Raw genomic sequence first — 27783 nt, 5'->3', positions numbered from 1 at the left:
TTCGTTCTGTGACCAGGTTCTTAAGTAGAAAAGTTTGTAAGAAGAAGCAATTTTTCCCACAGGAATGTAAAAGCAAATAATGCGTGAGATTGGGGAAACCACAGGGAAGGTGGAGGCCCTGTTTCCTCCCAGGAGATTCCTAGAGAGGCCCCATAGAGGCTTCTCCCTGCCTTTTCCGGCCCTGTTTTCTCCCAGGAGATTCCTAGAGAGGACCCATAGAGGCTTCTCCCCACCTTTTCCAGCCCTGTTTCCTCCCTGGAGATTCCTAGAGAGGCCCCACAGAGGCTTCTCCCTGCCTTTTCCAGCTCTGTTTCCTCCCAGGAGATTCCTAGAGAGGCCCCACAAAGGCTTCTCCCTGCCTTTTCTGGCTCTGTTTTGTCTCAGGAGATTCCTAGAGAGGCCCCACAGAGGTTTCTCCCCGCCTTTCCCGGCCCTGTTTCCTCCAAGGAGATTCCTAGAGAGGCCCCACAGAGGCTTCTCCCCGCCTTTTCCGGCCCTGTTTCCTCCCAGGAGATTCCTAGAGAGGCCCCACAAAGGCTTCTCCCTGCCTTTTCCTGCTCTGTTTTGTCTCAGGAGATTCCTAGAGAGGCCCCACAGAGGTTTCTCCCCGCCTTTCCCGGCCCTGTTTCCTCTCAGGAGATTCCTAGAGAGGCCCCACAAAGGTTTCTCCTCACCTTTTCTGGTTACAGTTTCGGAGGCTCAGGTTTGTAAGTAGAAAATGGTTCTGCGGAGAGGGGCGGCATACAAATCTAATAAATTATTATTATTATTGTTGTTGTTGTTATTAAAAAATATTGAACACCCGGTTCTTATCTAGAAAGGTTCGTAAGCAGAGGCGTTCTTAGGTAGAGGGTATTCTCCATGTGCCCAGAGAGAGAGAAATATCTGCCTCTACCTAGGCTCGAACTCAGAGCCTTCTGATTGTGAGGTGAGAGGTCCACCTCTAGGCCACTGCACCATCACTGCACTGCATTCTCTTATATCCCTGGTTTAAATTTGATCAAGTTAAGAAATGTAAAGGACTCTGGATAAATTGAGACAGGGAAAATCTGCTTCAACGGTTTGGTTCTTGGATGGACATAAAGGTCTAGCTAGAAACTGCTCTTAAATTTAATTTTTATTTTCTTTGTCTTAACAGTCATGTTTATTTTTCTACCTGATTTAAGTCAATGCACACTGCTCAAAAAAATAAAATAAAGGGAACACTTAAACAAGTATTCAATGAGAATGTTTCATTCATTCAGATCTAGGATATGTTATTTGAGTGTTCCCTTTATTTTTTTGAGCAGTATATTTGCTCTCAATCTGAACTAAACCTTCAGACAATCTCTGGGGTTTGTCTCCTTAAAGAAATGTTTATATCCAGCAGTTTAGTACTGTCTTGTCTTCTGCCAAAATTTTTGTGTTTATTTTTTTATGTTTTCTTGGACGGTTCCTTGGTGTCTTCATTTGCAGTTGCCCTACACTTGGAGTGGAGTAGTTCTTTTCCAACATTGATTATCTGCATTGCAATATTTAAAGACATGGGTTTTTTTAAAGAGTCCTCTTAAATAAGTTCCTTTTCCTAAGTGCTCAACTGGGGTTTGAAGCCTCCTGAAAAAAGCAGAGGGTGGAAGCCATGCAGGGCTCTTCCTTACTTGAGCCCCCATGAGCCCCCATGGCCTGGACCAAGGAAAGCACCAGCAGGTCTCCTGCCTGCCCAGTCCCGCCCCCATGAGGCTGGTGGCAGTGAATGTACAGCTTCAAGAGAAGCTACTTCAATATTGCAAATTGTGTTGGAATTGCAAAGGCCCCTCTCGAGCCTTGAAGGCCAATCTAGCTGTGGACGAGGCAATTTGAAAGGGACATGAGGCTCCGGTTGATTTTTTTCAATATTTTTGCTAAGCTTGGCTTATGAATACACCAGATACCGAAATAATGGATCCAGACACTTTGATAATACACATTCTTTTTTCTTTCTTTCTGGAACGTGCATACATAGTTAGAGAAAATGTTAAGGCAGCATATACTGTAGATCAGTGATTTTCAACCTTTTTTGAGCCGCGGCACATTTTTTACATTTACGAAACCCTGGGGCACATTGAGCGGGGGGGAGGGGGCTAAAAAAAGTTTGGACAAAAAAATTATCTCTCTCTCTCTCTTCCTCCCCTTCACTCTATTTCTTTCTCCCTCCCTCTTTCTCTCTCTTCCTTCCTCTTTTTTGCTCTCTTTCTCTCTCCCTCACTACCTCCCTCTATGTCTTTCTCTCTCTCTCCTTGCCTCCCCCTCTCTCTCTTGCTTTCTTTCTCTCTCTTTCTCTCTATCTCTTTATCTCTCTTTCTTTTGTTTTCTCTCTCTCTCTTCCTTTCTTTCTCTCTCTTGTTCCCTTTCTCTCTCCCTTTTTCACTCTCTTTCTTTCTTTCTCTTTCTTTCTTTCTCTCTTTCTCTCTCTCTTGCTTTCTTTCTCTCTAAGCTTCGCGGCACACCTGACCATGTCTCGCGGCACACTAGTGTGCCACGGCACACTGGTTGAAAAACACTGCTGTAGATCATTGATGGCGAACCTTTTTTTCCTTGGGTGCCGAAAGAGCTTGGGCATGCACTATTGTGCCTGCACGGATGCCGACACCCATATTTCAATGCCTGGAGAGGGTGAAAACAGCTCTTCCCTGCTCCCCCCCCCCGAGGTTCTCTGGTTCTGGAAATGGCCTGTTTCCCAACTTCTGGTGTGCCCAGTAGGCTTGTGTTTCACCCTCCCCAGCTCCAAAGGTTTCCCTGGAGCCAGGGGAAGGTAAAAACAGCCTCCCCATCCCCCGGGGGCTCTCTGGAAGCCAAAAACCTAGCTGGCTAGCACACACATGCACGTTGGAGCTGAGCTAGGGCAACTCGTGTGCCAGCAGATATGGCTCCGTGTGCCACCTGTGGCACCCATGCCATAGATTCGCCATCATTGCTGTAGATCAATAATGGTGAACCTATAGCACATGTGCTACAGATGCCACGTGGAACCATATCTGCCTGCATGTGAGCTGTTGCCCTAGCTCAGATCCAGTGTGCTGGCCAGCTGATTTTCATCTCATGCAGAGGTTCTGGGAGGACAATTTGGCCTCCAGGAAGGGGGGGCATCCAAGAAAGCCTCTGGAGCCTGGGGAGGACAAAAAATGGGCCTTGCAGGCCCATCAGAAGTCAGGGAATGGGCCCTCAAGGGTAGGTAAATTTGGAAGTTACAATTTTTAAGTAGGTGTGGTCCTACCTTTTTTTATCCTTTTTTTTTCATAGTCATAAAAAACATTAACAAGGATTTCTGCTTTGATACCAAAAACAGGAGGTAATACTTGCAAGGTAAAATATCTTTTTAATAAATGTATTTGTAGCATATCATAGCATATGAAAGGTACACGTTCAAAAATATATAGCTCTACACGGGATGTTCAACAGCAGGGAGACGTAGGAGAGGCACACAAAAATTTAGTGTAAATCACTTAATGCCCTTTTCCTCTTGCTCACGAAAAGAAAGAAAATGATCTAATTGTCCTAGGACAGCACTGGAGAGGAAGTTTAAATGAAAATAATTGTGTAAAAGAACAGGAAAACAGACCATTGCCTCCTTTACGTGCATACTGACATGTGTCAATCACCTACAAGTGATGGTTAGCATTCCCATGATATCCACTGCTTTTCAGATCTTAGTTTTAACTTCTCACAGTCTCTTTTGCATAACCCTTAGTTGAGTTCCTTCACAAAATAAACACTATGTTTTCTATAGTCTAATTAAGGAAGCTACCATATTTTTTGGAGTATAAGATGCTCTGGAGTATAAGTCGCACCTTAGTTTTGGGGGAGGAAAATAGGGAAAAGAATCTGCTTACCAGGTATTCATCTGGCTAGCATCCTTAGTCTGGTCAGCTTCAGCACATTATTTTATCCCCAGGTTAAGAGTTTTAAAAAAATTATTCTGAGACAGTAACAATGAAAGAGCTTGCAGTAAGAGCTGGGAACATCATTAGCATGTGGAAAGAAACAGTCGGAGCAAGTGGAGCAATGGAAAAAACCTTGCAAAGACTTAGGGCTTGGAAAACATTCTCTGCAGAGAGTAACAAGGAAAGAGCTTGCAAGCTAGTAAGAGCTGGGAACATCATTAGCATGTGGAAAGAAACAGTCGGAGCAAGTAGAGCAATGGAAAAAACCTTGCAAAGACTTAGGGCTTGGAAAACATTCTCTGCAGAGAGTAACAAGGAAAGAGCTTGCAAGCTAGTAAGAGCTGGGAACATCATTAGCATGTGGAAAGAAACAGTCGGAGCAAGTAGAGCAATGGATAAAACCTTGCAAAGACTTAGGGCTTGGAAAACATTCTCTGCAGAGAGTAACAAGGAAAGAGCTTGCAAGCTAGTAAGAGCTGGGAACATCATTAGCATGTGGAAAGAAACAGTCGGAGCAAGTAGAGCAATGGAAAAAACCTTGCAAAGACTTAGGGCTTGGAAAACATTCTCTGCAGAGAGTAACAAGGAAAGAGCTTGCAAGCTAGTAAGAGCTGGGAACATCATTAGCATGTGGAAAGAAACAGTTGGAGCAAGTAGAGCAATGGAAAAAACCTTGCAAAGACTTAGGGCTTGTAAAACATTCTCTGCAGAGAGTAACAAGGAAAGAGCTTGCAAGCCAGTAAAAGCTGTGAACATTGTTAGCACCTGGTTAGGGCTGGAAAGAAACATTCAGAACTACATTCAGAGTATAAGACGCACCCTAATTATCAGCTTCTTTTAGGGAGGAAAAAGGTGCTTCTTATACACCGAAAAATACGGTAGCTAATTTCTTCACCTCTTGGTGGCCCTGGCACCTCTTCCTTCCTTCTAACATTTTAAAATTTCCCAAATCTAATTTTAGGGATATGAACCAATTTGCTCAATGGCTGACAGCGGCTATAGGGTCAGGCTCCATTTCAGTTAATGCTTCCATTTTCATTGCAGGAAACTGAATATGGCCAGTCTATAGATATTTCCACCACCAGGCATTAGTGGTTGCTATGCACCAATAGCGGCCGCCAGATTGCACAATTTGAGCGTGACCGCTCGGGTGGCAATCGTATGGGTGCCGCCATCTTTTTTCCTCAATTTTTCATTTTTTTGCTTTGTGTGCATGTCCAGAAGCAAATTCTAATGAATGGGATGCATGCATGAGATTTCTGTGATATTTTGCTTCTGAGCATGTGCAGAAGCAAAAATTGCAGAAACCTCATGCCCCCATGCATCCTCTCGTGAGATTTCAGCATGTTTTTGCTTCTTGCACATGCGCGCAGGCAAAATTACACTGGGTATGGGCGTGCATAGCTCATACGCACACTTAAGACAACCGAAGCTGCATGTGTAGCACATTGGTAGCGGCCGTAATAGCAGTCCGCCCTTGACCACTGGTGTGGGTGAACTGTTACGAACCAGCAGCAAACCGTCAATGTTCTTGGGGCGTCAATACCAAGAACAAGGGTATATGAGTTTTCTTGATCTGACCCAAAAGATCCATGCGTGCTATTGTTGACTAGAGAAGAATAGAACCTTACACTCAAATCAGTTCCTTGTTCCACCACTGATTTGCACCGAAGCTACATTAAAATTGTCATTGAAAAATGGAGCTATGTTGAGGCGCTTGAGGACTTAATTGTTTATTCCCCAAACATGAAACTCTTTACTTTCCCATATAGCTATTACATTTTTAAAAAAATGTTTTCCATCCGGTAGCTTCATGCAGTTAATTTGGAGGCACCGAAGCCCAGCTACAAAATTGATTAGGGCTGGATAAATTTTACCATAAATTTTTATGGGTACAGTGGTACCTCTACTTATGAACTTAATTCGTTCCGTGACTAGGTTGTTTAGTAGGAAAGTTTATGACAAGAAGCAATGATTCCCATAGGAATCAATGTAAAAGCAAACAATGCGTGCGATTGGGGAAACCACAGGGAGGGTGGAGGCCCTGTTTCCTCCCAGGAGATTCCTAGAGAGGCCCCATAGAGGCTTCTCCCTGCCTTTTCCGGCCCTGTTTCCTCCCAGGAGATTCCTAGAGGAGGCCCCATAGAGGCTTCTCCCTGCCTTTTCCGGCCCTGTTTCCTCCCAGGAGATTCCTAGAGAGGCCCCACAAAGGCTTCTCCCCACCTTTTCTGGTTACAGTTTCCTCCCAGGAGATTCCTAGAGAGTCTCCATGGAGGCTTCCTAGAGAGGCCCTTTGGAGGCTCGGGTTTGTAAGAGGAAAATGGTTCTTGAGAAGAGGCAAAATAATCTTGAACACCCGGTTCTTATCTAGAAAAGTTCGTAAGTAGAGGCATTCTTAGGTAGAGGTACCACTGTATTTTGTCACAGGTTACACCAATATGACCCTAGATTTATTGAACTGGCCTTTGAATAATCCTATGGGGGAGACCTTTGATCAATGGATATGCTGTTGATCTTCCAGCTGTCTTTGTAGAGGAAATCACAGAATAACAGAGTTGGAAGGGACCCAAGAGGTCTTCTAGTCCAACCCCCTGCTCGAGCAGGAAATCTGAAAGGGCCAAACTGTTTTAGATGGGCTCGATGCACGGCAGGTGATGGTCAGAGTTGCAATGCTTACAATGCTCTTCTCCCGGTCTGCCAATCACGGAGGGGCAGCCATGTTCGTGTGGGTGTAAGAAGACCTGGAAAGAGATGCTTTGGTTGTCTTTCCTTCCTCGTCCTCTCCCATCTCCGTTCGGCTTGCCAGAAGGCGCGGCTTCCTGCAGCAAGTGAAGGTCGCGAGAAAGCCCAGGCGGAAACGCCTGTTCATGAAGCAGTAGACGATCGGATTCACGCAGGCGGAGGTGTAGGAGAGCAAATGGATGAATGAGATGGGAGCTCCCGAGAGCAGGAGTTGAGCAGAAGTGGCGTCAAAGGCCCTCCAGGTGTTGACACTGAAGATGGGCGTCCAACAGAGGAAGAATAGGATCACAATCACAATCAGCATTCGGATCACCAGCTTCTTGGCCATCAGGTTAGCTGAGGAAGAGTTGCTCCTGGGACGGTCAACCTTCTGGCTGTTGCTGGAGGAGCTGATGGACGAGAGTTGACGAAGAGGGATCTTCTGTTGCCGCCGCTGCTGCTGCTTCTTCTTTTTCAGGTAGCAACTGTCTCCATCTTCGTACCTGCCTCGGCTGCTCTCGATAGCTTTCCGTTCTGCAGGTGGAAATTTGGGACTGATGACATTGATCTATCTATCCATAACTATCTGTCTGTCTGTCTATCTATCTATCTATCTATCTATCTATCTATCTATCTATCTATCTATCTATCATCTATCTGTCTATCTATCTATCTATCTATCTATCTATCTATCTATTTATTATTTTATTTATTTATTTATTTATTTATTTATTTATTTATTAGATTTGTATGCCGCCCCTCTCCACAGACTCGGGGCGGCTCACAGCAATAACTATCTATCTATCTATCTATCTATCTATCTATCTATCTATCTATCTATCTATCTATCCATCCATCCATCCATCCATCCATCCATCTAATTTATACACTGCCCAACTCCTCAAGGACTCTGAGCAGCTTATAACAAATAAAAACAATATTTAAAATATTGCAAAACCCTAGTAAAAGCCATACACATCTCTCAGTATCTCTCATGGCTGGATCTAGATAGTATCTCATGTCAAGGATTAGCCCAAACCTAGGTGTTATTCCATTATGTTGTTATATAAGGTAAAAGAAGATTGCAAGTTTGTTAAATTAATGCTGAGCCATAGGGAGGAAACTGCAACCTGATTGGGCCATAGCATTATAAAATGTAAAGCATCTTTACAATTGGTGTGGTGTTTTTGTATGGTTGGTAGTTGGCTGGCTGAAGCGGTCTGAGTGTGAGTTTTGAGTTAGAGCTGTGGTGTTGATACAGAGAAACCTGGATTGGTTTAGTATCTACCTGTAAGTAAGCTTTACTGCATATAGCTAAAGTAAAGTTTGTTCCTGTAAATAGAAGACTAAAATAGAAGATAATTTGCTTGCACTGAAGAGTAAAACTGTTTACTAGTGTTTTTCTACTAAAGTGCCTTCGTTATTTATCTGAACTGATTCCTGAATTGCTACACTATAATTCTGGTAGATAGACAAGTCCTATCCAGCTGCTGCATATCTCAATATATCTGGACATCTCTTTCGGTCAATGGCCCCAGGCCTGCTGGAAAACCCAAGTCTTTACAGCATTGTGGAAGGCCAGTAGGGTGGGTAGGGTATGGATCTCCAGGGGCAGCTGGTTCCAGAGAGCCAGAGCCACCACAGAGAAAGCCCTTCTCGGCGGCCCCGCCAGTTGGCATTGTTCGGTTGACAGGAACCGGAGAAGGCCAGCCCTAAGCCATGTAGGGCTTTATAGGTGGTGACCAACACCTTGAATTTCCTCTAGAGACTGATTGGGAGACAGTGCAGCTCAGGGAGAGTTGGTGTGATGTGGGTGTACCTAGGTGCATCCACAACAGCTCACGCGGCTGCGTTCTAGACTAGTTTTCAGGGTAACCCCATGTAGAGTGCATCCTGGACCAAGTAGAGGCGCAATTGGAGCACCAGGCGGCCCTGTGCAAAGGTCAACCCTCATTAGCACTCAAAACAATTTGGCCCCTTGGTTTCCAACCCTAATCCTTCCCATGGCCTCTCCACTTTGCAAATGGCAGGTTCCCTAAAATGTCATTCTCTTGGGAGATATTTTAATTTGACTTATTGGCATCCTGCCTTCATTATTTTTTACAAATCACTCGAGGTGGCAAATATACACAATGCTCCTTCCTCCTCTGATTTTCTGCACCACAGCCACCCTGTGAGGTGAGTTGTGTTGGGAGAGGGCGAGTGGCCCCAAAGTCACCCAGCTGGCTTTCATGCCTAAAGCTGGACTATAACACCCAGTCTCCTAGTCATTGGCCCAAAGTCATCCAGCTACTTTTATGCCTAAGGCTGGACTAGAAACCCCACGCTCCTAGTGATTGGCCCAACCTCACCCAGCTGACTTTCATGTTGAATGCTGGACTCCCATTCCCCGGTGATTAGCCCAAAGTCACTCAGATGGCTTTCATGTCTAAGGCTGGACTACAATTCCCAGTCTCCTGATGATTAGCTGGGTGGGTGCCTTGGATGGATGGATGGATGGATGGATGGATGGATGGATGGATGGATGGATAGCAGACAGATAATCAATGATAGACTAGACTAGATTAGGAATGGGAATGGGAATAGAGTAGAGTAGAGTAGAGTACAACAGAACAGAATAGAATAGAATAGAATAGAATAGAATTCTTTATTGCCCAACTGTGATTGGACACACAAGGAATTTTTCTTTGATGCATATTCTCTCAATGTACATAATGATAGACAGGAAGACAGATAGATAAATACATAGATTAATTATAGACATATTATAGATATACAGATGATAGATAGATAGATAGATAGATAGATAGATAGATAGGTAGGTAGGTAGGTAAATAGGTAGGTAGGTAGATAGGTAGGTAGATAGGTAGGTAAATAGGTAGGTAAATAGGTAGGTAAATAGGTAGGTAGGTAGGTGGGTGGGTAGATTGGTAGGTAGGTAGGTAGGTAGATCGGTAGATAGGTAAATAGGTATTTATATAGGTAGATCAGTAGATAGGTAGGTAGGTAGATAGGTAAATAGGTAGGTAGGTAGATAGGTAGATAGGTAAATAGGTAGGTAGGTAGGTAGGTAGTTCAGTAGATAGGTAGGTAGGTAAATAGGTAGGTAGGTAGGTAGACAGATAGATAGACAGACAGAAAGACAGACAGACAGACAGACAGACAGATAGATAGATATGAGAGAGAGAGAGAGAGGCATAGATATAAACATAAACATAGACATATCATTGTTTGTGCTTGTACGTGTCAAGCTATTAAGACAGAAAGCAAATGGACCAATTCAGTAGTCAGGATTACCTCGAGAAGATTTTCTGTTGCTCGCATCAAATTTTATCCCTCTATAGAGCTCCAAGGAGATTAATCCATACGCTATCATCATTATGATCCCCGGGATAAGGAAAAGGATGAGGAGTTGGAAAATATACCTGGGAAAGCCACAAGCAAGATTTAGATCACCAGGAAAGTCACATTTTCCTACCCGTCTCTCAGCAAACCTGATTCCCAGCATGCCTCTATCACCACTAGGCTATGTTTTAAAAATGAGAATAACAATTAGTATTTATAATAGGAAAGGCGGCAACTCGTGTTTTACTTGTGGCAGTAAAAAATTTGGCAGCCCATCACTGATAGTAAGCCACCGAGAACTGCTCTGCATAGTGAGAAGTGCGGCATGTACATTTAATGAATAAATGGACCAGTTGGTACCTGCTATTTTAAAAGCAGGACACCCAACCACCCACTCCCAAAAACACAGGATGAACAGTTATTCCAGAACAAATATCTCCTTCTTTGCTATAATTATCTCTGTTTTTCAAAATAAGATCAGCAGAGGAATTTTTGGAAAGTTTATTATTATGGGGCTATTTCTGACTTGAAATATGAAATTACCGTAGAGTGTATGAAGGCATAATTTAAACATAATTGTTTTGCTTTCCAGCACTGTCATGATTAACGATCAGGCGTCTGATATTACAGAAAACATTTTTCACTTGAGCTTCAGTTAGAATTATAGCTGATTAGTCTGGCATCTTTGGCCAGCTCACCAGTTCTAAACACTAAATAATATTATCTCAAACAAATAAATACACTTTTGACTAATATTCGTGCCACAGGTTTGATTTAATATCACCCCAAATCCAAAACAGGGCAGATGATAATTTGAGTTGTTGTTATAAGAACTGCTGAAGAAATATGGGTCTACTTTAAAAAAAATAAATGTTTATTTGTTGAAGATTTCAGTGAGTAGACTTCTAAACTTTCCTGTAAATCTGGAAAGATACTGGTGACTGCAAAACAGTTGTGTTATTTGTCTGAAAAGAAGGCCAGGGCACCCAATAATTAGTCTAAGATGCTGTGTGTGAGAGAGAGGAGGGGGAGGGAGAGGGAGGGAGAATAATAGAATAGACTAGATAGACTAGACTGGAATAGAATAGAATAGAATAGAATAGAATTCTTTATTGGTCAAGTGTGATTGGTTACACAAGGAATTTGTCATTGCTGCATATACTCCCAGTGTAGATAAAAGAAAAGATACATTTGTCCAGAATCATGAAGTACAACACTTAATGATTGTCATTGTTGTGGTTAGCTCTGGCCCAGCTCCTGCCCCAAGGAATGTGGAGGTGGATGTGGGGGAGACATCCACATGCCGCAGGCCTGTTTTGCTCCCAGTAGAATCTGCCAACAAAGTCTCCTCTGACCAAGGAAGCATGAGTGACACGGAAGAGGGGAGTATGGCAGACAGCCCAGGAGATCAGTCATCTGTATCATCCCTGGATTCTGAACAAGAATTAATGACACATCCACACATGCGTAGAGTGATGCATAGGAGACAACAACTGAAGGATTATTACAAGAGAAAATGAGGCCACCCGTGGTTGGGTGGGCCTGCTGTAATTAGTGCTACAGATAAAAGTGCAGCCTGGTGTTTTAGCCTCATGGCAGTTTATCTGATTCATTGTTTTGTCAAGATCGTGGTTTTTGCTGTTCAGGATTGTGTGTGTGGACTCTCTGGACTTCAGAATTGGACTCAATTTCCCAGTTATTGGGTGAGCAATTGGACTGCATTTAACCTGTGCCTTGTGTGTACCAGAAAATCCCTTTGACATTTAAAAAGGGAGCTGTTTCTGTTTTTCTGTTTATAAAAACCTTTGGGTTTTCCTTTTATCGTGTGGTGTGTGTCTTCCTGGACTAATTACCCTGTAATTACAGGCAGTTGAGACATGCTGGCAGAACAGTCATAGGGTACAAATAAGCAATCGGGAAACAATCAAGTAATGCACCACATTTTTTTCTTCAACAATTATTTATTGAACACAATGAAACTTAAACACAAGAAAGAATGATATTTCTTCTACACTCTCTATTTTTCCATGTAATCTCCGTCCCGTTCTATGACCTTCCTCCATCGAGACACAAGGGTGTGTATACCCTATTGGTACCATTCCTAATTCTGGTCACAAAGCCATTTCTGCACTGTGTGAATCACCTCTTTATCATCCTCAAAATATCTTCCGCGACTAACCGTACTTCTGTCGACTGCAGATTCTCCATAAACTGTACACAAACATTTGTGAATGTTCCCAACAGTTTCTTTCTCTGCAGTGAAAAATTCCATGATGACACGCTGCTTGTAACATACATCACTTATAGATGCCATTTCAAAACACTGCTGCAGCTACACTATCTGTCTGAAGAAACACAAAATTTACACACTCACTCCTGACAATTCAAATAACTTATATCTAAAGTTTTGCATTTGTACCATTACTGTACGTTTAAAAAAAAAAAGTGGTGCATTGCTTTCTGGGCAACCCTCATAAATCGTAAGGATACAAGCAAAGGTTACCATCATTTAGTCATAAGTGTTGTGAGCGTTCCCTGTCAGCCTTTAGAATTGTCAGATGCAGAAGACGAAGATGATGTAGAAGCTGTTAATTACCCTGATTTAGGAGATGTGGGAGAAGCTAATGAGGATGAAAGGGAAATAGAACAGCCATCCGACGAAAGCACGCAGAGTAATGCTTCTTCAGATAACAGGGTGATAGAAGGGAGTCCTTGGTTAAATCCAAAGTTCAGAAGGTTACAGAAAAGAAAAGAAGAATTTTGGGGGCAGAAGTTGTAATACACTATTCAGAGTGTGTAAATTAATTAATTAATTAATTACATCACTTCCAGAATTGAAAGGAAGAGATGGATTGCTTTTCTTCAAAGTGCCAGAAAAAATGGTGGTGTATGTCGTCTCTCCAAAGAAGTAAGTTTTATATTGCATGATAAACTGCTTTTTAACAGCGTGAACCTGACTCAGGGATAAGAAGATGTTTTGAAGTAGACAGCCTGTTATTTTAGAAAGAATTATAACTTCGTAATTTAGTCTGTGAGATTTGGAATGCACTTTTCCATGCCGGAGCTGTAATGACAAAATCCAATGTGGAAGGAAAAATAAAATAAATGTTGTTTTGAAAATTACAAGCTGTAAAGCTCGTATTCTTACAGCAGCCAGCCAGATCCCAGCCCAGGTCCAGAACAATAAGTGGGAGGATTAATACTAATGTGCAGTATAATGCTATATTTATATACTTAATGTTGCAATAGAGACACCAACTGTTGTTGCAATTACCGTAGATGCAATATTTTGGTTCCACCGAAATCACAAATCATTGTACTTTCTGTAATTTGAATAGATTAAGACAAATGCCTTCCAAAAAAAAAGCAAGGACACATATGGACAACTCTTACCAGGACTGCTCGATCACTGTGCTTGGCCAATTAATGCGGCACTTGGAGGTGGTGCTGTTAGGAAACGCTGAAGGCACCAGCGTGCTGTAAATTGGGTACGGCGTCATGATGACAAAAGATAGGCACCATGTGGCCGCAATTACCTTCAAGGCGTGAGATTTGGTCTGCCAGACACGAGACTGTAGGGGTTTGCATATAGCACTGTATCTCTCAAGAGAGATAGCCACCAGGCTAAAAGTTGACACGCTCACCGAGACACCTAGGTGGGTAGGAAAGCAGAAAGAGAAGAAGAGAATGACTGGCCTCGTTTTTACAGTCTTAAAACCAAGACAGAAGAAGACAGAAGAAGGTTGATGCGTCTAGTAACAGCCAATTTAACACCAGTTTTGCACCATAGATGGGGACCTGCAATGGAGCTCCATGGGGTTTTTTTTAAGACCAACTAGACATCAGTTGTGCTAGGGGCACCTGTGGTGGCCGAGTGCTAAGGCAGGACTTCCCTCAAACTATGCCTCACTCTCATTATAATCTTCCTTCCTTCCTTCCTTCCTTCCTTCCTTCCTTCCTTCCTTCCTTCCTTCCTTCCTTCCTTCCTTCCTTCCTTCCTTCTAGATAGATATTTTCTATCCATCAATACCTTAATCTGTTTAGATAGCTAGATGCATGGGTAGATGGATAGGTGGATAGGTGGATGGATGGATGGATGGATTCATTGATAGACAATAAATAGATTTAGAAGTATGCTTGTGTGTGTGTTTGAGAGAGAGAGAGAGAGAGAGCCAGGGGTGGGCAGCCGGTAGAACAGGGTGGAATGCAGTTCCACTGGCAAAAATGAAGTTGTATGCACAGCTCCAAGTGACCGGCGGCAGTCACTTCCTGGATCACCGGTCTTGGCTCAGGTCTCCTTTCCCCCCCCTGCTGCAACGTCTGGGCTCCTTGCTTTTTTCCTCTTTCCTCCTTCCTGGCCTTGGATGAGCTTACCTCTCTCCTGCCTGCCTCCCCTCCAGCCTCATGTGACCAATTCCCGAGGCCAGAAAGGAGGAAAGAGGAAAAAAGCAAGGAGTGCGCAGCAGCCGCAGTGGAAAAAAGGAGACCTGAGTCGAGCCAAGCCATGCCAAAGCAGTCTGGGCTGAGGTCTATTTCCCCTTGCAAGTCCCTCACTCTGCCTGCAGCTGAAGTGAAAAGGCATTGTGCGGCGATAATAACCTTGTAACTCTCCCTCGGCTTTCTGATATTTTTAAATCCCCCCCTCCTGTCCTCCTCCTCAGAAAGGAGGCCTCATCTCAAGGGGAGGGCTTTCCTCCCCCCTCTTTTCTCAACACCTGATTGGCACCCATTTGCCTAACTATCAAGCCTGAGGCAGGGGGCGACCCAGGAAGGGGAGCACGGGAAACACAGAGCAAATTGTCACCCCAGCAAGCGACACTGGTGAGGTTGTAAGTTGAGGACTTAACAGTTCACTCGAACAATGATGATCGTTCAAGCCACTCCTACCTGGTCACATGGCCAGCAAGTCATTTCTACCCAGTCAGATGACCATCAAGCCACGCCCACAAAATAAGCCACACCCACAGTGTGGCAGTAAAAGTTTTGCCCATTACTGGAGAGAGCTCTGCAAACAACAAATGTGTTACGGAAGTTCTGATCACCTGCTACATAAAGATGACATTATTCCTGATTTACAATATGGAAAATGTTAATTCTCTTTCATGTGAATGCTCCGGAAAAATTAGTAAATGACCTTCCCCATTAAATGAATTTTATATGGAAAAAAAAAAGTGTATCATGAAGTTTTGTATAATTGAATGGGTCATTTGTCCAGAATAGTATAGGATTATTATTATTATTATTATTATTATTATTATTATTATTATTATTATTATTAATTAGATTTATATGCCGCCCCTCTCCGTAGACTCGGGGCGGCTCACAACAGGATATCCTGATTGTGCAGAAGCTTGGACTAGATAGAAAGATTCCCTTCCAAATTTGTTATTCTGTTATTCATCATGCAAATGACACAAATTATTGACATGATGATAAATGGAACATCACTTTCCCTACCTAATGATGCCTGTAACAGGTGGCCTGGTTGCTCACTCTCAATTTCTGATGCATTTTGCAAAATTCTGTATCTGATAATGATAATAATTATAATTATAATGACGACAACGACAACAACAACAACAGAGTTGGAAGGGACCTTGGAGGTCTTCTAGTCAAACCCCCTACTTAGGCAGGAAACCTTACACCACTTCAGACAAATGATTATCCAACAACTTCTTAAAAACTTCCAGTGTTGGAGCATTCACAACTTCTGGAGGCAAGTTGTTCCACTGATTAATTGTTCTAACTGTCAGGAAATTTCTCCTTAGTTGTAGGTTGTTTCTCTCCATGTTTAGTTTCCACCCACTGCTTCTTGTTCTATCCTCAGGTACTTTGGAGAATAGTTCTTTGTGGCAATCCCTGAGATATTGGAACACTGCTACCATGTCTCCCCGATCCTTCTTTTCATTAAACTAGACATACCCAATTCCTGCAACCGTTCTTCCTATGTTTTAGCCTCCAGTCCCCTAATCATCTTTGTTGCTCTTCTCTGCATTCATTCTAGAGTCTCAACATCCTTTTTACATTGTGGCGACCAAAACTGAATGCATTTTAAAGGGCATGCTAATGAATAGAAGATCATTAGTGATCCCTTTAAAAAATCTTGCACAAATTAATTGAGATTGCTCGAGGTTTATAACCAGCAATTGTCACTGAAATGACAATATGACAGATTGATATATTTTGGAACCTTAAAAAAACCCCTTCTTTCTCTTTGAGGTTTTGTTTTATAGAATTCTTTATTGGCCAAGTGTGATTGGGACACACAAAGAATTTGTCTTTGATGCATTTGCTCTCAGTGTACATAAAAAGACAAGATATATTCATCAAAAATCGTAAGGTACAACACTTAATTATTGTCATAGGGTATAAATAAGCAATCAGGAAACAATATTAATATAAATCATATAATACAAGCAACAAGTTACAGTCATAGAGTCATAAGTGGGAGGAGATGGATATTAGGAACAATAAAAAGACTAATACTGTAGTATTGAAGTTAATAGTTTGACAATGGTGAGGGAATTATTTGTTTAGCAGAGTGGTGGCATTTGGGAAAAAATGTTTTTATGTCTAATTTATTTTATTTATTTATTTATTTATTTATTTATATTTATTTATTTATTTATTCATTCATTTGTCCAATACACAATACGTATGGAAGAGAATAGACATGAAGTAATATATATAAAGATAATATGTAAAAATAGAGGAGAGGATATATGAAAGGAAGAAAATATATATGATATATGAGATAAAGGAAAGACAATTGGACAGGGGACAAAAGGCACACTAGTGCACTTATGTACGCCCCTTACTGACCTCTTAGAAACCTGGAGAGGTCAATTGTGGATAGTCTAAGGGAGAAATGTTAGGGGTTAGAGGTTGACACTATTGAGTTCGGTAATGAGTTCCGGAGAGTAATTGTCTTGGTTTGCAGTGCTCTATAGCTTGGTTTTGAGGGTAGGAGTTGAAACAATTTATGTCCAGGATGCTAAGGATCAGTAAATATTTTCATGACCCTCTTTTTGACTAGTGCAGTATTCAGGTCCTCAATGGAAGGCAACTCTGTATAATATCTCAATTTTTGTCTATATTGGGATTTCCTAAAATGAGGTCTCTAGCAAATAAATCAGCAGAAGGCGGCTAATATTTATTCAAACGCTTCACAAAATTAAACAGCCCTAATCAAATCAAATATTACACAATCAAGATGTCCAGGACCCAATGACAGATACCTGAAACATGTTGACAGCCTATTTTATTATACAAACACGAGGGCAGGAAAAGTTGATAGAAATTCCTCCTAATTTATGTTTTGACTAACCAGAAAAAAATGGTTTATGACATTTACTATCGTAAGAGATGCCATTTTTCTTTCCAGCATCATGAATGAAAGAAAACCAGTCTGGTTCAGCTAACATAGATGTAGGAAAAAAGTAATAATTTTCCATGTTGACGTACCACAGTTTGAAGACATAAAATTTAAACAGCAGTCAAAAGTGTTGAGACAGGGAATGAGTCATTTGGGGCCATAACTCTTACAAATTGTATATCTTGTCCTATATTATACATTTGAAAAGGTTGATGATGCTATAAATGTCATATTGACATATTTCCTCAAATTGTCTTTCTGAAGGCAATCACCAAGGGGAGGGGGATCTTTTGTTCTTTTGAGGGTTTTAAGATCTGCAATTAACCTCTGAGTTGTTGACTGTTACTTTTATACCCTCCTGATTCATTTATTATCTCATCAACAGTGTTTCCCCTTTTCCTGAAAAAAGGGACTTTGCCTTTGGGTTTTTATTACAGTTTTTTCAGGAAGAAATACTCCTGTACAGTGCAGGTACATCTGTGACAAGAAAGGTCATAAAACGAGGCAAAATGTACTCAATAAATGTCTCATTTAAAGGAAACATTGGATTTGGTTGTTAGAGGAATACCTGGACCTAAAGGTAAAGATTCCCCTTTGCACATACAGTGGTATTTCTACTTAAGAATTTAATTCTTTCTGTGACCAGGTTCTTAAGTAGAAAAGTTTGTAAGTAGAAGCAATTTTTCCCATAGGAATCAATGTAAAAGCAAATAATGCGTGCAAACCCATTAGGAAAGAAATAAAAGCTCAGAATTTTGGTGGGAGGAGGAAGAGGAAGAGGAGGACAGTTGCTGCTCAGAGCGAAGGGAGCATTAAGTAGAAAATGGTTCTTAAGAAGAGGCAAAAAAATCTTGAACTCCCGGTTCTTATTTAGAAAAGTTCTTAAGTAGAGGCATTCTTAGGTAGAGGTACCACTGTAGGTGCTAGTCATTCCCGACTCTAGGGGGCAGTGCTCATGTCTGTTTCAAAGCTGAAGAACCAGTGCTGTCCAAAAACATCTCCGTGGTCATGTGGCTGGCACGACTAAATGCCAAAGGCATACGGAGCACGGTTACCTTCCCACCAGTGAAGGACTGCACTTACCATTGTATGACGGGATGCCTCTGGGTGGGCAGCGGGCGTGGGAGAGAGGGCATGGGTGCGCTATACATGCTCAGGAAGTGAAATCTAGTGTGAGGACATGCGTGACCACAAGGTTTTGGCTTTTTTTTTTTTGCTTCTGCATATGCACAGGAAGCAAATCTCACGCCGGGCATGTGTGCCCATCCGCCGGTCAGCTGGAGCTGCACTTATCTTTTCTTTTATGTACACTGAGAGCATATGCACCGAAGATAAATTCCTTGTGTGTCCAATCACACTGGGCCAATAAAGAATTCTCTTCTATTCGATAATTACATGGGCATGTCAATAATTCCTGGCCCTTTTGAATCAGTTCTCATACATGTTGTGGTTAGTTCTGGCCCAGGGACTGTGGATGTGGGGGAGACATCCACATGCCGCAGGCCTGTTTTGCCCCCGGTGGAATCTGCTGATGAAGGCTCCTCTGACCAAGAAGACATGAGTGACAGGGAGGAGGAGAGTTTGGCAGACAGCTCAGAACGAGATCAATTATCTTTCTCCTCCTTGGATTCGGAACAAGAGTTAATGATACAGCCACGCATGCAGAGAGCGATGCATAGGAAGCAACAACTGAGAGAGTATTATCAAAGAAAATGTGGCCACCTGTGGTTGGGTGGGGCTGTTGTAATTAGTGAGGCTGCTATAAATAGCAGCATGTGGGTTTGGCCATTGTGGAGGATTATCTGATCGTTGTGTTTCATGCCTGTCTTGCTGACTTTGACCTTTGTGTGTTGATTTTTCCCCACTTTGAAACTAAAGCAGAGCAAAGTGTGTTTCACTTTGTGAAAGAAGGACTGTGAATTGCCTCATAGCTGCAAGCTAGTACTGATAAGGGACTTGTACAAATTACCAGGTTGTTTGGAGACGAGTGCTCTTTGCTATACAAAAAGAGTGCTTAGTTTATTTGAATTTCCGTTATAAAGAACATTGTTTTGAATTTTCAAACGTGTGTGTGTCTGAAATTTGTACCTTTGAATTTTCGGGAGGATTCTACCAGAGAGCCCGACAGAACAATACAGTAGCCAAATTTACTCAAAGAGACAACTGGATGGGAAATTCTGGGAGTTGAAGTGCAGAGGTCTTAAAAATTGCCAAGGTTGGAGGCTTTTGACTTAGATGGGGGTTTTTTTGGGAGGGGGGCAGAAAACTAATTCTAAGTGGCCCAGATCTTGTAGCCTTAAATATCAGCAGCTTTTTTTCTTCTTAATGAGAAATGATTCAGTGTATTGGAAAACTCACAAATACTCCAGAAACACGTCAGTTGGAAATGGTTTTACCCAATTGACAACTCTACCTAAAGCTTGATTTCAATTGTGTCAGGGGTGGTTGGGTTGTCCCCAGTGCTCTGCCAGCAAAAACAGGCTTCTGAGCTCCGTTTCGGTTGCCACGGCTTCCTGCAGCCTTCTGCCAATGAAAATAGAGATTGGGAGTGCCACCTGTGGCCATCCGGAGCTCTGTTTTCAGCTGCAATTACCTCTTACAACCTCTGCCGGCAAAAGTGGAACTCAAGAACACTGCACATGGCCCTCTCAAACTCTGCTTTTCCACTGGCAGAGGCACTGTCCCCGGGTCTGAAGTTCGACACCCTTGCCCTAGCAAAACGAGGAAGATTTGGCAGACTCACCCATGAAATAGCTGGCAATTTTGCAGATGGAGCTGCCAAAAATGAAATCCTGTAGGAGGTTGGGGATCAGGGTGAAAGGCATGCAGAAGAAGCACAGCATGAGGTCGCTGATGGCTAGTGACAGCAGGAACAAGTTGGTGACTGTCCTTATCCTTTTGCTTCTGATCAGCACAATAATCACCAGGGTATTCCCCAAGACGCTGAGTAAAAAAATCAAGGAATAGAGGAAGATCCGTACTGTCTTGTCCAATTCTGCAAGGTAAAATGAACAATAATCAGAAAGAAGCATTGTGTATCAAATCACATGTTAAGCTCATGATGAGGCCATGATGGCGAACCTAGCCCACTGCAACAATATAGCCAAGAATGCTTCAAGAGTTGTAAACCTAATCCTACGTAGCTTCTGCTCTGGCAATCTCACACTACTTACCAGAGCTTACAAAACTTTTGCCAGACCCATCCTCAAATACAGCTCATCTGTTTGGAACCCATATCGCATCTCAGACATTAACACCCTTGAAAATGTCCAAAGATACTTCACCAGAAGAGCCCTTCACTCCTCCACTCGAAATAGAATACCTTACGAGACTAGACTTTCAATCCTGGGCTAGAAAGTTTAGAACAAGATCTAAGTATTGCCCACAAGATCATATGCTGCAACGTCCTGCCTGTCAGCGACTACTTCAGCTTCAACCACAACAACACAAGAGCACACAACAGATTTAAACTTAATATTAACCACTCCAAACTTGACTGTAAAAAATATGACTTCAGTAATCGAGTTGTCGAAGCGTGGAACTCATTACCGGACTCCATAGTGTCATCCCCAAACCCCCAACACTTTACCCTTAGATTATCTACGGTTGACCTATCCAGATTCCTAAGAAGTCAGTAAGGGGCGAGTACAAGTGCACTAGTGTGCCTTCCGTCCCCTGTCCCATTGCTCTCCTTTATCTCCTATTCCTTTCTTCTATTCCTATATCTCTTCTTCTATTCTTTCATTGATATGTTCTATTACTATACTTTCTTTTCTATTATTTCTTAGATATATTTTACTATGAGTATCTCCTCTATAACCTTCATCATGTATTTTACTATGTGCATATTGATATATACCCACTAAAACACTCATTGTGTATTGGACGAAATAAGTAAGTAAGTAAGTAAGTAAGTAAGTAAGTAAGTAAGTAAGTAAGTAAGTAAGTAAGTAAGTAAGTAAGTAAGTAAGTAAGTAAGTAAGTCATATCAGAGATCCATGTGAGGCATTGCCCTATGTCAGCTCCAGTTCACATGCATGCACTAGCCAACTTATTTTTGGTCTTGGGGAAGACCATTTTGTCCACAGAAGGCTTCAGGGAAGCTTCACTGAAATCCCAGAGTGCTAAAAAATGCCCAACATGCAAACTGAATGTTTGGGAAAATGGACTGCCGGTTTGCCTGGTTGTGCTGTTTTTTGCAGTCTTGAGGTTTCAGGAAGCTTTCATAAAGGCTCTGTGTGAAAAACAGCACAACAGGGAAACCGGAAGTCAATTTTTCCAAACTTCCAGTTTGTCTGTTTGGCCGTTTTTTTCACTGTCCCAGGCTTCAGTGAGGCCTGTGCTCATGCGCATGGATGGAGGGATTGTGCACATGGGGAGAGGCAGCCCCGGTGGTGTGTGCGCATGATGGAGGGGGAGGAAGGGTTTTTAGTTGTTTTATTAAATTGGATTGTTACATGTTGTTTTTTATCATTGTTGTTAGCCGTCCCGAGTCTGCGGAGAGGGGCGGCATACAAATCCAATTAATAATAATAATAATAATAATAATAATAATAATAATAATAATAATAATAATAATAATGTGTGTGGGCACCTGCACACACACCTTTTTGGCACGTGAACCAAAAACATTTCGCCATCACTATGGTAAGGGGTGGAAACACTTTCTTTCTACACCAGAGGTGTCAAATTGGATTTCTTTGAGGGCCAGATCAGCATTGTAGTTCTCCTGTATGGGTTGGCCATGGGTTGGAGAGACACCTCCTACCTCACCCTGCTGGACAAAACAGGGTGTTGGGAGGCTGCTTGTGGCCCCTCTGAACCCCGTTTTTGCTAGCAGAGCCACCACGGCCCAGGTCCTTTGCTATTTCCAGCCCTGTGGGCCAGATTTAAGCATCATGAGGACTGCATCCGGCCCACGGGCCTTGAACAACTAAATAACGTCACCAGGGAGGCGGATCCTCAGGAAATTCAACCCAGTCCATAGAGTTCTGAGGCTAGAACAACCCTTCTTGGACTCCTCTTTCGATGTGAGGGAAAAGCAGTGAGGCAACAATGCCTCCACCATGAGTAGCTTGCTCTGAGTCCTCCTTAAGTGCAAGGCTATTATAATTACTTGAAAGAAGGGGTGCTTTTCAACATTTTTGCTCCCACCCATCTGCAGAGGTCTTCTCCTCTCCAAACCCACGAAAAATGTCCCCCTTCACAGCCCCCTGACATAATCTGTCCGGAAATCGTTGGAGTACCAAGCATGAGGTTTGTCAGTGGTTCAAAATAGAATGATGTGAAGGGGACACATTTTGAGAGAAGTCATAAGCAGGGGAAAAGTTGAAGCAGACCAGTGGCAGGTTGTAAAATATTTGGCCACCTGTTCATGTTGTGTGCTCTCCCGGGCGTGCAATGCTTCTGCTCATGCGCAAACCAGGAGCAATCCACTGCTGAAGTAGACGTGCTCTAAATGATTTCTCTCCAGTTAGATCCTGAGCAATGGCACTTAGCTCAAAACAGGGAAGCACAAAAAAGAGACGAAAAGGCTAATTATGCGTCTCACTTGATGCTGCTCTTTCTGGCCATCCGGCCTGATTGGAAATTTTACGTTTGCTCTCCGTTTTCTGTCTCTGCCCCAAAGAATTGAGAAACTAGGAGGTTCTAAGTTAGTGGAACTGGAGACTAAATCTGGTAAGGTTTATTATTTGTTTGTTTGTTTGTTTGTTTGTTTGTTTGTTTGTTTAGTTAGTTAGTTAGTTAGTTAGTTAGTTAGTTAGTTAGTTAGTTATTTGTCAAACAATTATAGGGTGATAATTTGTACATATAAAACATTAGATAAGCAATGATAAAAAGTAGACAATAGGACAGGGACGGTAGGCACAATGGTGCGCTTATGCACGCCCCTTACAGACCTCGTAGAAAGGAGGAGAGATCAATTGTAGAATCAGGCAGTGCATTCCAGGCGTTGATTACTCTGTTGCTGAAGTCGTATTTTTTGCAGTCAAGTTTGGAGCGGTTGACATTTAGTTTAAATCGATTTTGTGCTCGTGTGTTGTTGCGGTTGAATGTCAAGTAGTCGTTAACAAAAGAAGAGGGAGTATTCTTATACAGGGGGCTACCCAGTGGTGGGCTCCTAGGGGTACGATCAGGTACGCAGAACTGGTAGCAAAATTTTGGTCAGGTACACAGTACTGATAGCAAAATTTTGATATTTTTTTTCTTTTTTTCCCTTCTGGGCTCTGGGTATTTTTTTCCTATCACAGAAGTTGAATGTGTATAATTTTAGAAGATCTGTGCATGCGTGTGTGTACATACACTTTATATAGTAGATAATCAGGGGTGGGCTACTGCCTGGATGGGGAGGAACTCAGTGGTATAGTGAAACGGGAGCTCCACCCCAGAACACCCAATTTGCACTGAAAGATGTTCAAACAAAATGCATAAGCCACGCCCACAGTGTGGTAGTAAAAATTTTGGTAGACCATCACTGGGGCTACCCCAAAGAAGAAGGAGTCAAGCTATTCTCCAAAGCACCTGAGGGTAGAGCAAGAAGCAATCGGTGGAAACTAATCAAGGAGAGAAGCAACTTAAAACTAAGGAGAAATTTCCTGAAGCTTAGGACAATTAATCAGTGGAACTGCTTGCCCCCAGAAATTGTGAAAGCTCCAACACGGGACATTTTAAAGATGATGTTGGATAACCATTTGTCTGAAGTGATGCAGTGTCTCCTGCTTGAGCAGGGGGTTAGACTAGAACAGTGTTTCCCAACCTTTTTTGAGCCGCGGCACATTATTCATGTTTTCAAAATTCTGGGGAACACTGAAGGGGAGGGCGGGGGGGCTAAAGAAAAGTTTGGACAAAAAAAATATCTCTTCCTCCATTTCACTCTATTTCTCCCTCCCTCTTTCTCTCTCTTCCTTCCTTCCCTTTTTTCTCTCCATCCCTCTTTCTTTCTTCCTCTCTTTTTTGCTCTCTTTCTCTCTCCCTCCTTCCCTCCCTTTATGTCTTTCCCTCTCACTCCTTCCCCCCTTTCTTTCTCTCTCTCTCTTGCTTTCTTTCCCTCTCTTTCTCTTGCTTTCTTTCTCTCATTCTCTCTCCCCTCCATTTTCTCTCTCTCTCTTTCTCTCTTGTTCACCACGCCAGCAACAGAGAGAAAAAGAAAGAGCGAGAGAGAGCCGGAGAGAGAGTGGAGTGCGCAGCAGCCATCAGCCTCCTCGCCCTCCCAGACGTCCCCAGCGCCCGGCCTCGCGCCGCCTCCCGTTAGCCCGGCCGAAAGCCACACAGTCCCGGACTCCCGGATCGCTCGCTTCTCCGGCCAGCGCGGCGCTTTCCTGGGCAGATGGCTTTGCTGACCGGAGAAGCGAGCGATCCGGGAGTCCGGGACTGTGTGGCTTTGCGCCATGAAGAGAAAACGGCAGCAGGGAAAAGTCGGCCGTTTTCTCTTCATGGCGCAAAGCCACACAGTCCCGGACTCCCGGATTGCTCGCCCCAAGGCAGGAGGCGGCGGCGGAGGAGAGTGGGCGGATCGGGCGGGCAATGGGGCAGGGCAGAGAAGCCAGGGGTGCGTTTGGCCGGAGGCACCGTGGGGAGGCAGGGGCAGGGAGGTGCGGCAGTAGGTGCCCCTGGCTTCTCCGCCCTGCCCCATTGCCCGCCCGATCCGCCCACTCTCCTCCGCCGCCTCTCGCCGCGGCACACCTGATGGTGTCTCGCGGCACACTAGTGTGCCGCTCCCTTCCAACTCTGTTTTTTTCTGTTTGCAGAGTCCAGTGCAACCTCCAGACTATCTCTGGTTGTTTTCATTACCTTCTAAAATACCGTTTACCAGCCTATGTGCTCCTTTGCTAGCTTTACATTTTATTTTTGTAACATGCTCTATGTTTTTTTAAGGGGTTGATTAGAATAGAGTAGAAATAGAATGGAATAGGAGTAGAGTGGAGTGGAGTGGGATAGGATATCACCTCGAGGCTCGACTACTGTAACGCTCTCTACATGGGGCTACCTTTGAAAAGTGTTCGGAAACTTCAGATCGTGCAGAATGCAGCTGCGAGAGCAATCATGGGCTTTCCCAAACATGCCCATGTCACAACAACACTCCGCAGTCTGCATTGGTTGCCGGTCAGTTTCCGGTCACAATTCAAAGTGTTGGTTATGACCTATAAAGCCCTTCATGGCATCGGACCAGATTATCTCCGGGACCACCTTCTGCCGCACGAATCCCAGCGACCAATTAGGTCCCACAGAGTTGGCCTCCTCCGGGTCCCGTCAACTAAACAATGTCGTTTGGCGGGACCCAGGGGGAGAGCCTTCTCTGTGGTGGCCCCGGCCCTCTGGAACCAACTCCCCCCAGAGATTAGAATAGCTCCCACCCTTCTTGCCTTTCGCAAGCTTCTTAAAACCCACCTGTGTTGTCAGGCTTGGGGGAATTAAGATATTCTTTACCCCTCGGCTTCCACAATTTATGTATGGTACGTTGTATGTATGATTGGTTTTTAAAATAAGGGCTTTTAGTTTTTCAGTATTGGATTGTCGCACATTGTTTTTATTACTGTTGTTAGCCGCCCCGAGTCTGCGGAGAGGGGCGGCATACAAATCCAATAAAATGAAATGAAATAGGATAGGACAGGATAGGACAGGACAGGACAAAATAGAATAGCATAGAATTTTGAAATTGAATAGAGTGGACTGGAGTGGAGAGTGGAATGGAATGGAATGGAATTTTGGAATGGAATGGAATGGAATTTTGGAATGGAATGGAATGGAATGGAATAGAATAGAATAGAATAGAATAGAATAGAACAGAATAGAATAGAATTTTTATTGGCTAAGTATGATTGTAAACACAAGGAATTTGTCTTGGGGCATATGATCTTAGTGTACATAGAAGAAAAGATAATTTTGTCAGGAATCATAAGGTACAACACTTAATGATAAGCAATCCAATCATATTAGGAACCTGCGAGGCTTGGAAAATGTTGTTATTGCATCATGATGCAGCTAAACTTTTAAGTTTTACCCTTTTTTTAGTGCTGTGAGTCTGTTAGAAGCAGGAGACTAATTCATAATCACATGTTTAACAGGAGTGGTGAATTCCTCCCACATACCTTTTAGAGTGACACTCAAAGTGTTGGTTGGAATATTTTAACTTAATTCTCTTCAATCTTTTTCGACCCTGCCCTGTAACTTTTAACATTCCTGGTGGTTTTGAACGGACTTTGTTTCTGCTTTTCCTCGTCCCCTCATCCACAAATGTCCCTTTTCCCACGGCTCGACTTGGAAAAACCTTCGCAACTTGTTTACTTTAGATTAGCTACCGATAGACTCCTTATTTTTCGAAAATTGCACTCACCTTTAAAAGTCCGGGGAGAGTGGTCCACGCAGAAAATGGTGTAGTTTTCCAACTCGAGTTCGCAGAGGAGGGCAGAGAGATTGGCGCTAAGGTCAAGCAGGCTGTCGTTAATGTAAAAATCCATCCTTGATTCTCCCGAAGTGGGGATTCTACGACAAGCTGCATAATTTTCCCACTAAGCATCCATTCTTGGATAGAGTGAAGTCAGTACGGGCAAAGAGACTGTCAGTCATCCAAGAGAGCTGTCCTACACCCGCCCCTATGGAATGATAAGTCCAAAGTAGTCTAAGGAGCATGAGGGAAGCTGGTGGCTAGCAAGGCTTGAGAAAACTGGATACTGCAGAAAAGGCACAAGTCTTTTCCCCCTCTGCTAGACCCACCCCTTCCCTCTAATTGACTGTGGCCACCCTGGAGAATGATTACACAATTAACCCCTTCCACCAGGCTTGCATTTTCTCAAAGCCTCTTCCATCTCCCAAGGCAGTCCGTCAATTGCAGTCGGAAGGACCACAGATCAGGTTTTTGACAGCCCCTTTCAAGAGGGGTTTTCATCAGAAATGCTCCCTGGAATTTCAGCTGGCACAGAATTGCATATCAGACATAAATACGATTGAGAGAGTCCAGAAATATTTCACCTTACTCCACCAGACTTGAAATATTAGGATTAGACCATTTACAACTACGTCGCCTCCGATCTGATCTAAATGTAGTTCATAAAAATCATATAGGAAAATATCCTTCCTGTTAATGACTACTTAATCTTCAACCACAGCAATACACGAGCACGTGGTAGATTCAAACTCGACGGCAGAAAATAGGACTTCAGCAATAGAGTGATCAATGTCTGGAATGCACTACCTGACTGGTTTTTTCTCCAAACCTCAAAGTCTTCAACCTTAGATTGTCTCCCCGTTTCTGAGAGATCTGTAAGGGGCGTGCATAAGCGCACCATTGTGCCTACTGTCCCTGTCCTATTGTCTTCTTTTATCGTTACTTTTTACTTATGTTATGTTTACACAAACTACTACTATCCTACACATGTTTGACAAATAAATAAATAAAGGGGCGTACATAAGTGCACTGGTGTGCCTTTCGTCCCCTGTCCAATT

General features: G+C 43.0%; 1 protein-coding gene across 1 annotated transcript; it reads right to left on the bottom strand.

Annotated features, from left to right (window-relative positions):
- Positions 1–6600: 6600 nt before the first annotated feature.
- CCKAR (cholecystokinin A receptor) lies at positions 6601–26976 on the bottom strand. The gene is made up of 5 exons (XM_070756562.1): positions 26675–26976; positions 20084–20335; positions 13359–13617; positions 9918–10045; positions 6601–7154 (listed from the first exon to the last, which is right to left on the bottom strand). The coding sequence occupies exons 1-5, from the start codon at positions 26796–26798 to the stop codon at positions 6601–6603; spliced, it is 1317 nt and encodes a 438-aa protein (XP_070612663.1). The 5' UTR covers positions 26799–26976.
- Between the last annotated feature and the right edge of the window lie 807 nt (positions 26977–27783).

The sequence above is a fragment of the Erythrolamprus reginae genome, chromosome 7, assembly GCF_031021105.1.
Source record: "Erythrolamprus reginae isolate rEryReg1 chromosome 7, rEryReg1.hap1, whole genome shotgun sequence".
Taxonomy (NCBI): domain Eukaryota; kingdom Metazoa; phylum Chordata; class Lepidosauria; order Squamata; family Dipsadidae; genus Erythrolamprus; species Erythrolamprus reginae.
This window is presented reverse-complemented; position numbering and strand designations above follow the sequence as displayed.